We start from the raw sequence: 17,247 nt of genomic DNA, 5'->3' as shown, positions 1-17,247 counted from the left end.
ATGCCGTGCCTTAAGAGTATTATATCAAAGTCATGGTCAAACAAAAAAAATTCATCCCTAAAATCTTCAAGAACTTAAGTTCTATTCAATATGATTTTTATAAATCTCCCTACTACAACCCTAAAATGATTATTTGTAGCCTTACAAGAAAATAAGACGATTAATTAATTAATTTCAAATTACTACTTAATCTAAATTAACAACCAAACAAATATTAACTCAAATTACTAATTATCCAATAATTCTTCACAATAGTGAATGTAATCAATAGACATAAGATATGTACTATCAACCTCAATATCATGTTGAACTATATAAAAAAAAATTGAAAATTGAAAAAAAAAACCACATTACATTTGACACTCGTTTAAGCATAAATTAAAAAATTGAAAATTTTCCCTTGAATATTACAATCTGATTGGACTATGTTTTTACACAGATTGAAAAAAAAATCATTACATTGAATTAGGAGAAAAATTATTGACAAAAGGAAGAATATATGATGTGTTGAGTTAGTTCAAATAAATTTTCTTTTAAAAAAAATGTAACAAATAATGAGTGTCTGTATAAAGCTTAGACAATATGATGAAGTCTTCTATCATCATCTTCAAAGCTTGAAATATCTTCACCATCATCAGAATCCTATTTCAAACACAATAACAAAATACTTTCAGTCAACCATGGGAAAAAGACCTCAAACTTTTTCCCTTCTCTTGTCTTTCAAAACAAAAAACATAAAACTCACCTCGTGATTCTGATACTGATACCGATTTCGATAAACACTATTTTGAATAGTGGTGATCATTCGAATTATCACATACATGGGAAAAATAATTCCACTGGCTCTTAAAAAAAGCACCTAAAACAAATACACATAACAAAATATTTAGAGTGTATTTGAAATGCATTCTCAAGTATTTAATTTAAAAAATAAATCATTTTGAAAAAAAATTAAAGTATTTGGCAACCGTTAAAAATAGCTTTTCAAAGTGTATTTTTAACAATTTTTATTGTTAAAACAGAAATGAATTTTTGAAAAAAATTTTCTTTTCCATTAATCCAACTCAACCGTTAATTAATCTATCTTCCCTGTGTAGTTGACTTAAAAATATTAGGACAAATTACAAAATGATAGTTACAATTATACCCTCAAACTTTCAATGATAAAAATTGAAAACTTTTGCAAATGTTAAAATTCGACCCTCAAACTCACAAACTTGTAGAAATTGTAACAATGGTATAACTTTGAGAGTTCAAATTTTATGATTTGGAGTCTAATTTCTACAACTATTGTAAGTTTGAAGATCCAATTTTAACACTTGTGTGAAAACTCAATTTTTACAATTGAACGTTTAAGGGTGTAATTACAACTACCACCTTACTTTATGAGTAGTTTTTGCTAATTACTCTCGAACAACAAACTGAACCGAACCGAATCAAGTTAAGTACTCACCGTGGCAACTGTAAATGGATACTCTGCAGTGCCAACAGCAACCACATCATAGAAGTGTCTCACCAACAACACTAAAGTAAACTGCAAAAACATGAAATTAAAATACAAATGTGAACTTTTATAAAGTCATTAGGGAATCTTAGTATCAAAAGGATTTAAATTGTTTTTGAAAAATTTAAGGGAAAAAAGAAATAGTGGCCAAGGAAAGTGATGGTAGGCTGCTAGGGTCTAACCGTTATTTGTTGGGTTGGTGAGCTACATTATATTATTATTATTTTTTACAATATAGTTTTTAATTGAGTAAGGTTTCATTGATAACCAACCCCACCAAGAAATTTTACCTTTTAGCATATTTTTAATAAATTAAAAAACAAAAACAGTTCAGTTAAAATTACTAAATAAATAAATAAATTTAGCATATGAAAGTAGGTGGAATTAGAAAAAATAATGAAGTTAGTGTTTGGCATAATGATTTCCAATTATGTAGTGCTAATTTACATCCACTTAGTATTTATTTTTATGATAATGTAGCAATCAGGCTTTGTTCATATAATGGGCTTAGCACCAACACAACCCCTAGTCATTCAATGCTTAGGGAAATTATAAAGCCTTCCCTTTTTTATTCACCATGTGTTCAATTCTTCTCCTCCCATGATTATTTAATCTCCAATGATAATTTAGTTAAAAATTTATCTTGTTTCTCAAAAACAGTAAAAACATTTCCTCTTGCATAATTTTTTTTAAGAAAAAACTATAGCTTAAAAGACACTTTAGTCGTTACTTTCAATTTTAAGGGTAACGAATTAAATCATTTAATCCCTAAACTTTAATTAATTGGTAATGATTTAGTCCCTATCTTAAAAAGTATTATTATGATTTAATAAAAATTTCTTATCTGTATAGATTGATAAATTGAATGAAAATAAACTTTATTTATAAATTATAAATATTAATTTGTCATGTAATAAAAATTAACACTTAATTATGATGAAAATTTTGACAATTGGGACAAAATCATTATAAATTGAAGTACACTAAATTGTTACTAAAATAATATTATACCTAGCCCAATAAATCGAATTTAATAACTTTCATTTCTATTAAAATGATTCTTAAATTTGACCGTTGTACGGTGAAATTAGTATCACTACTAGTTAAATTTCAATTAACTATTTTATTTTAAAAAAATTTGTGGTGAAGCTTGAACATTCCAATGGTAGGATAAAATTATCTTTATAGGTACTATATTTATATTTTTAGAGTAATCCATTTAAATGATAAAATTAATTTTGCTATATTTATAAATAAGTTAACTTTGTGATTGGAGACCAACTTTTTTTTAATATAATTTCAACACTTCGTAAGTCAAAAATCAATTTGGCTAGTGAATTATTAATATTAATTTCTAAAAAAGAAAAAGCAGAGCAAAAGTTCAAACTAGGTTAGGTGTGATTTTTAACGTTGTGTAAGCCTTTGAGCTTATTCAATTTTCTGTAATAGATCTAATCTATTACCAATCAGTTACACCGATTCATATATTAAACATAAAATCAAAGTTTTTAGTAAACAGTTTCAAAAATTTAAGAGAGTTTATTAAACATGGTTCATGATTAAAGATGTAACTTAAAATTTAACCTTCTAATCAATCTTAAAAATTAAACTAATAGATTAAGAGATGCTAGATCTTTTCAGGTACATTCCCTAATGACATTTGTTAGAATTTATTAGAAGAAAACAAGAAAAAAGGTAATTAAAATAGAGAGAAACTTACGGTAAGAGCGACGGATTTACAGCAGGAGGCACCGCGGTCAGCGGTGGTGGAGCAGGCAGTGTCCAACGCGCCGCCGTCATCGGGTGGCTCTGCCGTCTCTTCGTCCTCGCTTCTCGGGATTTCCACACTATTCCTGTCAACCAAATCGTGTATATATATATATTTAATTTTCATTCCCATTTCTTTAATTCAATCCAATTTTAGTATTTAATATTTATTTTTATTTTAATTCCTCAATGTTCGAAAAAATCGCCAGCAAAGGCGATGAATTGGCTGTAAAGCATGTCTGGCTCGTGCTTTAAGAAATTTCTCATTTTCCATCGGAGTACAGTCTGGGAGCACATTTAAATTTAAAGAAATTTGAAAAAATAAAAGAGAAAAATAAAATAAAATACCTTTCTAGTTTTTTAGTTTTCTGACAGTTTTATTTGGTAATGTTCCAATTTTATCCACAAATTTTAAATTTAATGCCCTCAATTTTAGAATGTTTACATTTTCACCCAAACATTTTTTAGTTTAGGTGGTGTTCATCCAAAGGCAAATGCAATAAACCAATGAAAAAAATAACTCCATTTGATTATATTTATTGTGTTCCGTAATTAAAATGAAATGTAGGACCTACTCCCAAGTTTGTAATAAAAAATGCAATCTAATTAAAAAGCAAAAAATATCAATCTGATTGTATTTGAAAATTAGATGAGACTCGCTACCTTTATCGTTATCATTAAAAACATTATTATTATATTAATGAGAGAATTATTATATTAATGAGAGAATTACGAATTTGTCACATTTACTATTATTTTTATTATTAGTATTATCGTTGGTTCAAACAGTAACAATAACAGTAAATGTGACAGGTTTATAATACTATGTAAATGCAATAAAAAACAATCAAATTACATTTACAATTCAGAATCGTTAAGATTGATCTATCAATAAAATCTTATTACAATTATACCATTTTTTATTACAAATCGGTAAACATGACCTTAATTATATTTGGTTTCAATTCCTCTAATGTTCACTTTAGTTTTTAAATTAAAGTCTAGTTAATTAATTTAAAATAACCACGAGTGATATTTTATAGTTAATTTCAATGGTGATGGAAAATTAGTAAATATTAATTAATTATAATTTTTTTAAATTAATTAATTACATTAATACAAAAGTGTGTAGTAAAAAAAAATTAAACTTAAAATCGTAAATTTTGAAAGAAAAATCTAGGAAAAATGAAAATAAAATTAAGAAAATACCTTATGGTGACACCTGGATCGGCGTGTTGAGGCTTCTTAGAAGGTGCAGTATATCCTGGTTCGTAATTCTGAGAGAACCAAAAAAAAAAAAAAAAAAAGAAAAAATTATATTCATTCTTCATTTTCAAAATTAGAAAATATAAATAATAAATTCAAAACAGTACGTGGAGTAGTCAGAAGACTTGTGACCAACATAAAAGATTTAAATATTGTTTTTTTTAAAAAAAGGAGATTTAAATGTTGTTTAGTCCATAGCTCTTATTTATTGTAATTTTAAATTTCTAAACGCAAAGAAAGAAAATATTTTAGTTTTTTCCCAAATATTTCGACTCTAAACTGAAATTTCAAATTTACTGTTCTTAAAGCTGAATTGTTTTTTCTTCTAACAAAATACGTGTTAATGTCCGGTTTCCATTAATAATAACGCATTAAATTAAAACAGTAATCTTTAGAGGAAAAAAAATAACCAGTGGTATTAAGATTAAAATTGTAAATAAAATAGAATGTTTTAGAAGCAAAATAGCTAAACTTTATGGGAGATTGAAAGTTCAACTTTATGAACAGAGAAAGAGAGAGACTTGAACTCAAAGAAAAAGACGAATCCCATAGAAAACTTCTTCCCCCTTTCCCAAATTTTTTATTGAAATCAAACAGAAAATCATATCCTAAAAAACAGAGCATAGAAGAAACCCATTACAGAGTCCAAGAACACAAGTTTAGAGACTCCAAAATTCAAAATCAACGAAAACCCACTTCAAATTTCGTGGAAAAAAATCGACCCAGAAACTCAAAAATAAAAAAACAAGAACAATTTATTTAAAAGAAAAAACCGAACCTGGAGACAAATTTCACAAACTGTGCTGCCTTTTTCGCTGCACCATCTCTGAATACAATCTCTGTGAGCGAACTGAAAAAAAAAAACCCAGAAATTAAAAACGAAATCAAATTAAAAACTCAAAGAAAAAGAAGAAAAAGTTGATAGGTTTTGAAAATTTTGGTGTTACCTTAATGGTACCTGAACAAGAACAGGGGGCTTCGAGTTGAAGAGGGCTTTCGAATTCTTCTTCGTGGCAAATCCTACAGCGTGAAACATCGTAGGAAGTTTGAAATTGAAAATCATCCACATAAACAAACACTTCACCCATCTTCTTTTTGAACCAATTTTTGAAAATTTTGGGTTTTATCAAAATACTCTGTTTTTATTCAAAAACTCTCTGTCTCTGAGTCCAATTCTCGGTTACCTTCCTTCTTTTGTGGATTCTCAGCTTTAAATAAAAGAAAGTGAATCTGAATTTCCCAAATTACCCTTGGGTTTTTTATTTTTATTTTTCTTTGGGGTATTTTGGGACCGACGTGGACTTTTGACGCGTTGGATGGAGGACCTTAACGCAACGCCAGTTCATAAATTGGGAGAATGAATTTGTGATTGAATGCATTAATATATGAACACAATAACACATTGAAGTCAAGTCAAATAACTTGGATTCAAAATCATTTATGATTTATTTAGATACAAGTATGATTTTACTTTTGTTTTATATTTTTAATTAAATGGTGACAAGGTATAATGTTGATTAATTAGTAAAAAGGTTGGGTATAAATATAGCTTGATTCCAAGATCTGTGGCTTCCTTTTAGGTCAAGCCAAATCGACTACTAGAAGAAGGTGAGTATAGATATTGGGATTGATGCCCTAAATCTCGTGGGTTCTATAGTTTATAATTATATTGTACAAACAGTTTATTTATTTAATAAAATTTGAGGTATTTTATTCAACATTTAGTAGCATTAATCCACAAAATCAACAAACAAACATATAAGGTTATATTCTGAAGCTTAAACATGTATGTAGAGACATACAAGTGGATTGTGTTTAAATGATAACCTAAAGGGTTTGTAGTAAATGGATAAGGTTGGGTACCTTATCCAGTGACACTACGAATACTACTCATTTTATAGATGTTACAAATGTTGTAAAGTTCTATAAATGATTTGATCCTGATCATTCATGTAGAGACCGAAATGAATAGTCTCATTATATAACACCGTTAATAGTAGAGACGTAAATTTCACTAGGATGACCCTAGATGACATGACCTAAATCCTGAGTGAGTCGTAAACTCCTGCCTATGAAGGAGGTCTTTTGATTTACATGGGTGAGAGTGGTCAATTCGCTGACTCAATATGCCTACCATTTTAAAGAGTCGTTTGATTGGGAAGCTAGGAACACAGCTACACAAGATGAAACTCACTCATTCCCTACTATTAGGGTAAGTAGATAAATTGCTCTTTTAAAGGTTGACTCTAGGGTTGAACAATGTAGCGCTACGCCCTTTCTTGGCCTAAAGGTAGTCATAGTTGGACTATGACTTATTGTTCATTAGAGGGATTAGTGGTACTTAAGGAGTTGATGTAACTACAGAGGTAAAATGGTAATTTTGGTCCACCCGTACTTAGGAGTAATTTGTGAAGGGTCATCGAATTGTTAACTGATTATATCCAATGAACATAAAAATATATCTGTAGTGCGAAGAGTGCAGTTGTCAGTTTTTAGTAGAGTTACCGACAGTTAATAGAAGTTGATTAATTTAATTAAAGGGATTTAATTAATTGATCAAGTACCATCGGAGCTTCGATCTACATGTCCATAAGGTCCCATCTGTAGCTCAACTGTGATTATTGAGAATTAACTTTGGATAAATTTGAACTGTTTCAATTAATTGAGGGGATTAATTATATATGATATAATTAGTATAATGTATTTGATACATTATAATAAATATTTGAATATGATTCAAATATTAATTATATGGATTAGATTAATATAATTAAATTGAATATAAATTTGATTTATATTAAATATTGTAAATTATTGAGAGATTCAAACTATAGGTTATACTGTATTTGATACAATATGAAAACTATAGGTTATGTGTTATATTCAATATAACATATAGTTTAATATATACTGTATGATAAGTTGGTTATTATATATATATAATATATTATATATATATATATATATATATATATATATATATATAAATTATTTTTTGAATTTAGTTGGGGAGAGTTATAACTCCCTTCTCTTGTTTTTCACTTTAGAAAACGTGGAAAATGGGAGGTTACGTAGATTATCCTCTTCCTAAAGTCACAGACGTTGTGTTATTCTAGTGAAGGCCTCTTCTAGTAAAAAATTCCTCTCTTCTAAATTCTCTCCCTCTATTAAAATTAACAGAGCCCACACACTCATGTAATTCTCAACCCCTAGAGGATGGTGTCCATTTTGGTTTTTTTTGAAGGATTTCAATTGAAGAGTTTGTGACCGGTGGCGGGAGAAGATTTTCGTGAAGATTTCTAGACTTCAAAGGTTAGTATCTTTGAACCCTAATCTTTTCTCCTCCATATGGCATATAGTAAATTTATTGAAGATGCATATTTTGTTCTCTATAATTTTTGTTTTATGTGAAATACTAAACTTGGGACACGATTCCGCTTTCGCTTCGGACCTCACAATCCCTTCAATTGGTATCAAAACTAGGTTCTGAGTCCCAATTTTTTTTCGGGAATAAATTACAAAGTTTATGATGGGTACTATACTAAGTTCTGCATTTATGTTGATGAATGTGATTTTTGCACATATTGGATGTTTTTGGGATTGATTTTGTGTTTACCACTTTAATTTTTACAAATTGGTTTGTAAGGACCCGTTGTTTTTTTTTTTTGGTATATTATGAAATCGAGTCTGTAATTTGATAAGTTCGGGTCATTCGTGGCTATTTCGACAAAGATCTAGAAGAGACGGGGCCAAATTTGGAGCAAAATCGGTGCTATAAGCCGTTGTATAGAAGTGTTCTGTACAGAAGCGTCATGACGTTGTACCCTAGCGTCGCGTCGCTCCTACGCGAGATCAATGAGAATTGTTCCCGTAGCGTCGCAACACTAGGATACAACATGGTGACACTTCGAGATGGAGAGACGCGCAAGGTGTCCAATTCGCATGCGGTTCACTTGAGTGGTTCAGTTCGTGGTTCAATTTGTTGTTTGGTCCAGTCCAAGCGATTTTTGCACTGGTTTTTTCTTATTATTTTGTAATAATTTAGGTTTTAACTAATTAAATTAATATAAAAGTTATATTAATTTAATTAATTGTTTGGAAAGTCAAGCTCGATCCATTAATATGTTGTATTTAATTTTAAGTTATGCATGGGATGTATGATTTATTTTTCTTATATATGTCATAATGTATGTCATATAGAAAAATCCCACCATAGGTTATGCATTTTTTTTTTCATGCATCATAAATATTATAGTTGTTATAATATAATTGCATGACTTATTTTGTAGCATGCTCATGAATCATATCTTATAAATGTTATAATATATGTTAGCATGCATTAATAACATAGTCATCCATCATTTATTTTATAAGGATTATGATATATAGTTTGGATGTATGGATGTATGGATGTCATTAATACTTTCATTACTTTAGTATATAAACGTTATGCATGATTAAGTAATGAAAATTAAAATTGAGATTACATGAAGCATGATACTACTTTAGATAATTTTATAAATGTTATAATTTTACTAATTACGCCATTATATGCAATGTTTGACTTTAATTTATTTCATTTGTTTTATAATTGTTACATTTAAATGAAATTAGAAATTAAAATCAATAATATAAAATTGCATGCAAACTTAGGTTAAAATCATTTTTTAAATAGTTTAAAATATGATTCACATAGACCTACGTTCACAATATTTCTAATATGATTAGAAACTAGTTTAATCTTTTTATTCAGTTTAATAGAATTAAATTGGTTTTAATAAAATATTAAAGTTGTAGCAAATATATTTGTAAGGACATTTGTCTAAGACTAGTTCTGTCTAGGCTAAGGTATTTAAGCTGACGAAAACATAACACCCCTACTTGGGAACTAACTTGAAAGGTGAATTAGATAGATTTGCTATAAGCAAGCAATTGTTGAATAAATTTATTAAAATACTTAATGAACATTAATAAATAAAAAAATTAACTATCCAAAGTAAGTGTTACTATTGGACAAACTTAAACAATCACTTAATAAAAATAAGTAGTCGTATTTTTCCTAAGTTAAATTAACCCTAGGTAAAATACTCAGTGGGAGGAAAATTAGGTATATGATATTTCATTGTTCCTATCACGTTTCTCCCTTATAGTTCACACCGTGATACTTATACTCGATTTTGAGACACCTTTGCTTGTGTTCCCCTATGGTTGGTGTTTGTATAGGCCAATACCAAGGTAATGGAAAGAGTGTTTATAGTAAGTGGGAATGGGACGTATGTCAACACATCCCATGGTCTCTCTCATTAGTTTGTAGTAATTTTTATACTTAGCCTCGAGGCACATTTTCTTGTGCCCCTACGGATGAAATTTGCATGACTCTTTAATCAAACTCTACAAATGGATAGGGTTGGTTTAGTTTTTGCCCCAATTGATTTTTCCCTATAGTTGGTTCATTGGGGTGGAAATCTAGAATCTAAAATGAGATATTACACTTACAAGAAAATGTTAAGATAGTTACCAATTTCTGGATCGAACAATGGGGATTAATATTTATAGGAACAAAGAGTTGTTCTATATATTGATTGAAACATTTCAGTGAAGGGATACTTGATCACCATATGGTGGCTTTTACCCTACCTTACCGAAATATCATTGCAAAATAGATGTCACATAGGGTGCATTATTGAATTATTTTGCTAAATTTGATTGGTTTTTCCAAATGGGTAATGCATGGATTACTGATATAAATAAATTGTATGTTTCAATAATATTATCAATATGACTTCGCTCGCTGCCGACAAATTAACTGGCGATAATTACATCACATGGAAAAACACAATCAACATAGTTCCATCGATGACTTAGAGTTTATCCTGTTGGAGGAATGTCCTCCAGTCCTAGCTTCAAATGCCACTCGAAACGTTCGGGAGGAATACGACTGCTGGATGCAAACAAATGAAAAGGTCCGAACGTATATCTTGGCAAGCCTTTTTGAAATCTTGGCCAAGAAGCATGAGCCCATGCTCACTTCCCATGAGATCATGGAGTCCCTACGGAGAATGTTCAAACAACCATCCACTCAACTCAGGCATTACGCTCTTAAATTCATCTTCAATTCTTGTATGCAATAAGGGACTTCTGTTCAAGAACATGTTTTGAACATGGTGTGGCTGAGATGAACGGGTCTATCATTGATAAGGCTAGGCAAGTTAGCTTCATCTTGGAAACTTTATATGAAAGTTTCCTACAGTTCTGTAGCAATGTTGTTATGAACAGGATTGACTACAACCTGACCAGCTTGCTCAATGAACTACAAACTTTCCAATCCTTGATGAGAGTCAAGGAATAGAAAGGTAAGACAAATGTTGTCTCGTCCGCTAAAAAGTTCTACAGAGGTCCAAGCACTGGAACTAAATTTATGCCTTCCTCTTTCGACATCAAAAAGCGGAAGAAGAAGAAATGTGGAATGGGGAAGGCTAACTTACCAGCTGCTGCCCAAAAGGGCAAGAAGGACAAGGCTACAAAGGAAATATGTTTCCATTGTAACCAGGAAGAACATTGGAGAATGAATTGTCCCAAGTACTTGGCAGAAAAGAAGAAGTCCAAGCAAGGTAAATACGATTTACTTGTATTGGAGATTTGTTTAGTGGAGAATGATGATTCGGCTTAGATAATAGATTCAGGCACCACTAACCACATTTGTTCTTCATTTGAGGGAGTTGATTCCTAATGGCAGCTAGCACTTGGTGAGATGACGATGCGTGTAGGAATTGGGCACATTGTCTCTGCAAGGGCAGTGGGAGGACTATGGCTTACTTTGCAAAAAAAAATATATTTTGTTAGAAATGTATATGTAGTTCCTGATTTAAAGAGGAACTTAATTTCCGTAAAATGTATTCTTGAACAAAATTATATTTATCTTTTAATGTAAATAATAAATTTTTTATTTTAAAAAAGGGTATTAATATTTGTTCTACTAAATTATAGGATAATCTATATGTGCTAAGACCATTAGCAACTAGAGCTCTCCTAAACACCGAGCTGTTTAAAACCGCGGTAACTTTGAATAAAAGAAAGAAAATTTCTACTAAAGAAAATGCCCATCTTTGGCATCCAAGATTAGGACACATAAATATTAGGCTTGAGAGACTGGTTAATAATGGACTTCTAAGTGAGTTAGAAGAAAACTCTTTACCTGTATGTGAGTCATGCTTTGAAAGAAAAATGATTAAAAGATCTTTTATTAGAAAATGTGATAGGGCTAAAGTGTTGGGATTGGTGTCCTAATTCTCCCGGAGTCTCGTTGTTTTGTAAAGATACACATTGTTCAATGAATAAAATAAGTGTTATTTAATTCTGGCATTTACTCATATCCAATAAATAAAGCTCATTGGTTATCTTATGTGAACTTAAGCATGTATATGTGATATACAAGTGGATCATGCCTTAAGTGATAACCTAAATCGGTGTGTAGTATAAGGATTAAGGTGGGATACCTGATCCTGGTGACACTATGGATATGGCCCGCTTTATAGAGGTTTGCAAGTGTTGTAAACTACTATAGATGGTATATTCTGACCATTCATGTGGAGACGTGGAGCGGGGGTGTCATATACAAAGAGTTTGTATAAGACCTAGACCACGAGATGACTAGACTCTGTATATAACGCCGTTGATACTAGAGACTTGCATCTCACCTAAACGACCATAGGTGACACGACCTCAATCTTGAGTGTTTTGGGAACTCCTGCCTTTGAGAACAGTCCTTTGATTAGTATGAATGAGAGTGTCAAGATTTCCAACTCAACATGCCTACCTTTTTGGGGACTTGTCTAATCTGGGAGCTGGGAACTCAATCCACAAGATGGAATTCACTTCTTTCCCGAAGTAGGGATAAGTAGAGAGATTGCTCTCTTAAGGGCTGATTCTGGGGCTTGAACATAGTGGCCACAACTTCTTTTTGGAAGAGAAGACTCAGTCATAGTAGAACTATGACTTATGTTCATTAGAGGGATCAGTGGTACTTAAAGAGACAGATGTAACTACAGGGGCATAACGGTTATCGGCCCAGCTGTACTTACGAGCGATCTGTAAAGGGTTGTCGCACTGCTGATTGGTTAAGATGGACACATAATATATTTCTAGTAAAGAGAGTTCAACTGTCGATCTTTAGTGGAGTGCCTGGCAGTTAACGGATGATGGATCCCGTGATTAAAGAGTTTAATCAGTTATTCACGTGCCGTTGGAGCTTTGGAGCTACAGGTTCATGAGGTCCCCTTGGTAGCTTGGATTCTATTGAGAATCAGTTCTTGGTGTTGATTTGAAATGTTCAAATTGGCAATAGGTATTTTGATTATATATGATATAATCGGTATGATGTATAAGATACATCTAGTGGAGGATTGATGTAAATGAGATTTACATTAAGTACCATGGAATAGAAAATGAACTATGGTTTATATGTTTCATGAGATGAAATATTAAAACTAAAGGTTATAAATATAGTATGATAAGTTGGTTATCATTATGTTTATAATAATATTAATTATTGGATAATTAATTCTTTTTCTTTTAAATAACCAAAGTAGTAGTTGGTTATTGGATCATGGTAACCGTGAGTTTAAAAGGAAAGTGGTTTCCTATTTTAAAAAAAAGTTTTTACAAACGTTAAAAAGTTTTTTGAGTTTTTTCTTTCTCGCAAAAAGAAACTCACGTTGGTTGTCAAGTAAATTCGGATTTACTACACGATTGTATAACTTTGCTAGACGATCGCTAGCCCAAGGTAAACGATCGTGTAAAGTCTGTACGCGATAGACGGAGCTAACGATAGAGCTAAACGATCGCATAGCTTTATCTAAACGATTGGGCATCGGCCTATGTGATAGGTCTCAGCCATCTCCCATTTGTCCAGTCATATACACGATCGTTGTTTCCTCTATTCGTCTGCCTCATACCAAGTATGAACAGAGCCCACCCTCTGGATTCTCACACTGAGAATACCAAGGTAGCCTTGTTGGTGGTGTCAGACTCAACTCGACACCGTCAAGGTTTTCTGGAGGCCGTTCGTATTTCTGAAGAGTTCGTGACCAAGAAGATCGTTGAGAAAGAGCGCGAAGTGTTCGTGTGGTGTTCATGTTGTGTTGCGGTCGTGTAGATCGAGCGCTCGTGGTTGCTGTTGTTCGATTAGAGTCGCGCAACAAAGCGTGGAGATGTATTCTCATATGTGCGTAGAGTTTTGATCTCTTTGTTCATTTGTTATTCATGCTGTAATTTCTCTGTATGATTTGTATAACCACTTGTTTTGTATTCGTCTGTAAATATAGGTTAATTTATGATTGTAATTTGGAATAGTCTTGCTTCCGCTGCTCATGGAAATCTTGTTTCCAATTTTCTTCAATTGGTATCAGAGTCAGGTTCTCTGATATTCCAAATTACGATCTGAATCGAACACATTTTTCAGTCGTGATAGGTTTCTGCATTTGTGGTTAACCGTTTTCTGCATTTGTGGATGAATTTAATGAATGTTTCGGGTTTAAATTGCCTTTTTGTTAAAACTTTCGGTATTATAAAGTGTTAATTGTAAGGGCCCATGTGTTTTTGGGTGAAATTAACATCACAATCGAGTCTGTAATTCGAATAGTTCGAGTTCGTCGAGTTATTTGTGATGAAGCTTTGGTGCATGGCAATGCAGTTCTCAAGAAGAAGAAGACCAAGCATTGGTCGGATCGTGTAGCCTCAGGTAAACGATCGTTGGGATTTAACTAAGCGAACATTTAGATATTTTTTTTCTAGACGATCGTGTAACGATCCTTTAGCTAATGCTAAGTGATGGGGTAAATTGTTTACCATATCATGTAACGTTGGTTGCGCGCTCGCGTAGGCGCTAGAGGTAGACGATTGTAGTGGGAGCATGCGATGCTCATCGTTTAGTAAAAGGCGCACGCTAGACGATCGTGTAGTTAGCAAGCTTCATTGCTTAGCTACTACCTATGCGATCACGCATATGCGATACAGAGACGCTAGCTAAGCGATCGCTTAGACGATGGTTCTTAGCGGCATCGTAGTCGCTTAGATGATCGCAGAATGTGGGCGCTGTGCGGAGCGTGCTAAGCGATCGTGTACTTTAGGCTTCATCACTTAGTAAAGGTATACGATCGTGTAGTAATAACTAGACGATCGTTTGGATTTTTCTTGATGATCGTATAGTAAATGCTAAATGATCATTTAACTCTGGGAGTGTAGATAAGCGATAGAACGAAGTATTTGTTTTATCGTGTAGACGATCGTGGGGTGCTTAGTACACGATGGTTGGAGAAGCGATGCTTTGCTGAGCGGTTCAAGACCCGGTTCGCCTGTTTGAACCGGAGACTCCTTGTCTTTGTAATAGTTAGCTTTTCTTTTTTGTATTTGAGGCAATTTTACCCAGTTCATCAACTTTTATAGCTTACACATGTGATGTATGGTGCTTATATGTTAAAGTATTTGTCATATAGTTAAAAACCCACCTTAAGTTGTGCAATTACTCATGCATCATGTATTATAAATGTTATAATCTTGCATGAAAAAATTACTTGAAAGCATTCACATGCATCATGAAATATAAGAGTTATATTTTACATGCAGTGAGCATTATCATGCATCATCCTTTTATTGTAAATGTTATAGTCTAAGGGTGAATGGAAGCATGTTTTGCTTGTTTCATTGTTGTTTTGTATAAGTGTTATATAAAAGAAGTAGCAATGAATGGACAATACATTGAGCATGACACTTAGGCTGTTTATAAGTGTTATGAATGCCTTGCATGTGTTACCTTAGCATTGTGGTTGTTTCCGTTTATAAGTGTTATAAAGGAAATTAGACCTAAAATCAATAATTCAGAGTTGCATGCGGACTTAGGGTGAACTCAAATTTTTTAAAAGGGTTTTAAAATTGGATCGAGATAGACCTAAGTTCAAGTGGTTCTAAAGAGTTTAGTAACCTAGATTAATCTTTTAAAATCGGTTTAATAGGATTAAATTGGTTGGAATAAAAGATTAAATTTGTTGTAAACCTATCTATAAGGGACCTTTTGTCTAAGGCGAATTCTGGCTAGGCTAGGGTTCTTAAGTTGACGGAATTGTAACACCCCTACCTGGGAACCTACCTGGAAAGGTGAATTAGATAGATTTTCAACAAGCATGCGGCGTTTTAGTCAAAGACTCCGTTAAAGAGTTTAATGGATGATGATCAAAAGTTGTTCAACTATCCAAGGTAAAAGTTACTCTTGGGAAAACCTAAAAAGTCACTTAGTTAAAATCCTTAGCCGTGTTTTTTCTAAGTAAGCTAAACCCTAGGTTATAAAATACTCAGTGAGAGGAGAAGGTGTATCAGATATGTCTATGATTCCACTCACGTTTCTCCCTGTATGTTCACACCATGAGATTCATGCTTGGCCTCGAGAGGCCCAGGATGCATCCCCCTTCGAATGGTGTTTGCATGAGTCAATATCAAGGTAGACGGAGAGAGAATTTATAGTAAGTGAGGCCCTCTGTAACGCGACATAAAGACTCCTTATTTTTATTTTATTTAAATTTCATAAACCTAAATTAAAACTAAACTAAATGATAAATATGATAAATGAAGCAAAATCCAGTAAAGTATTGTACTACAAAACAAAGAATAATTAGATGACTTGGATCAATATCCAGATCCTATTGTATATGTTAATGATATAAAAAAGTAAGAGTTCCTTTCTTGATTTGTTCTACAGAAATAGAACCTCTCCTTTCGTTTTAGTCATAAAGGGAAGTTCCTATGACATGATAGATCGGCGACCTTTGAAAAAAGGGTAAGAAGTCGTTTCTCTATTTATTTGATTTTTGACATAATTGATAAATCAAATAAATAGAGAAAAGCCGGCTATTGGAATCGAACCGATGACCATCGCATTACAAATGCAATGCTCTAACCTCTGAGCTAAACGGGCTCACATAACAGAAATATTACATGCATAGTAATTTACTAAATTACTGGGATCTTAGCTATTCTTAATTAATATGAATATAGAATCTAATTTCATTTCAAATAAATATTAATAATTATGTTCTATTATAGAACATAATAATTAATATAACGATTAATAGAATATAGCGATAGAAAATTTTGATCTATTTATCAAATGGATGTGTATCAATAATTAATGTGTTAATCTCAATTAGATAGTAAATTTTTGTTTTTGAATTCAAATGACATTTAAAATTCTTATTATTTTTCTGATTTTTGGTTATTTTGATTTTAGGTTTTTTAGTTATTTACTCTTTTCTTTATTTTTTTTTTAGTATGCTATTTGAATGTCTGTCTATTTAAATGAAATGAAAATATTACAATATTTCATTACATAATTTTGATTTTCTCTTTTTATATTATATTTATTTTCTATTGATATTGAAATTTCTTATATTTATTTTATATTTATATAATATAATGGGTTATAGAATAATTGGTTAATGGCTATTCTATCAATATTATAATTCTATACTATATTAAATAATTTATCGAATAATAAAGTGATTTTTAGTTATGTTATAGAGGATCTGCCCTAAGGGTAGGGTAAGAATAAATCAAAAAAAAAAAAAAAATGAAAAGGTGCAATCCAAACCAACTAAATGCAATTGAGATGATAATGAAGCATTTCTCTGTTTTCATTGGGAAAGGTGGAAGCTAAGACGAAA

At 31.6% G+C, this 17,247-nt stretch overlaps 1 protein-coding gene and 1 non-coding gene across 2 annotated transcripts; both read right to left on the bottom strand.

The window, feature by feature from the left end:
* Nucleotides 1-366: 366 nt before the first annotated feature.
* Nucleotides 367-5,883, bottom strand: LOC120089938 (RING/FYVE/PHD zinc finger superfamily protein). Its single transcript, XM_039047384.2, has 7 exons — nt 5,485-5,883; nt 5,316-5,387; nt 4,481-4,548; nt 3,225-3,357; nt 1,454-1,534; nt 746-859; nt 367-642 (listed from the first exon to the last, which is right to left on the bottom strand). The coding sequence occupies exons 1-7, from the start codon at nt 5,623-5,625 to the stop codon at nt 574-576; spliced, it is 678 nt and encodes a 225-aa protein (XP_038903312.1). The 5' UTR covers nt 5,626-5,883; the 3' UTR covers nt 367-573.
* Nucleotides 5,884-16,429: 10,546 nt separating this feature from the next.
* Nucleotides 16,430-16,502, bottom strand: TRNAT-UGU (transfer RNA threonine (anticodon UGU)). Its single transcript has one exon. It is a non-coding gene; the product is annotated as a tRNA-Thr (tRNA).
* Nucleotides 16,503-17,247: the final 745 nt, after the last annotated feature.

Source organism: Benincasa hispida, chromosome 11 (assembly GCF_027475165.1).
Source record: "Benincasa hispida cultivar pf3 chromosome 11, pf3_genome.v1.1, whole genome shotgun sequence".
Taxonomy (NCBI): domain Eukaryota; kingdom Viridiplantae; phylum Streptophyta; class Magnoliopsida; order Cucurbitales; family Cucurbitaceae; genus Benincasa; species Benincasa hispida.
This window is presented reverse-complemented; position numbering and strand designations above follow the sequence as displayed.

Bases quoted from the DNA above. Each gene is read 5' to 3' on its own strand.
- LOC120089938 (XM_039047384.2), bottom strand. From the start codon at position 5,625: ATGGGTGAAGTGTTTGTTTATGTGGATGATTTTCAATTTCAAACTTCC. The intron at 4,549-5,315 runs GTTCGGTTTTTT...TGGTTCTCTCAG, and splicing joins TTTGTGAAATTTGTCTCCAG to AATTACGAACCAGGATATAC. The intron at 3,358-4,480 runs GTATTTTCTTAA...TTTGGTTGACAG, and splicing joins GATCCAGGTGTCACCATAAG to GAATAGTGTGGAAATCCCGA.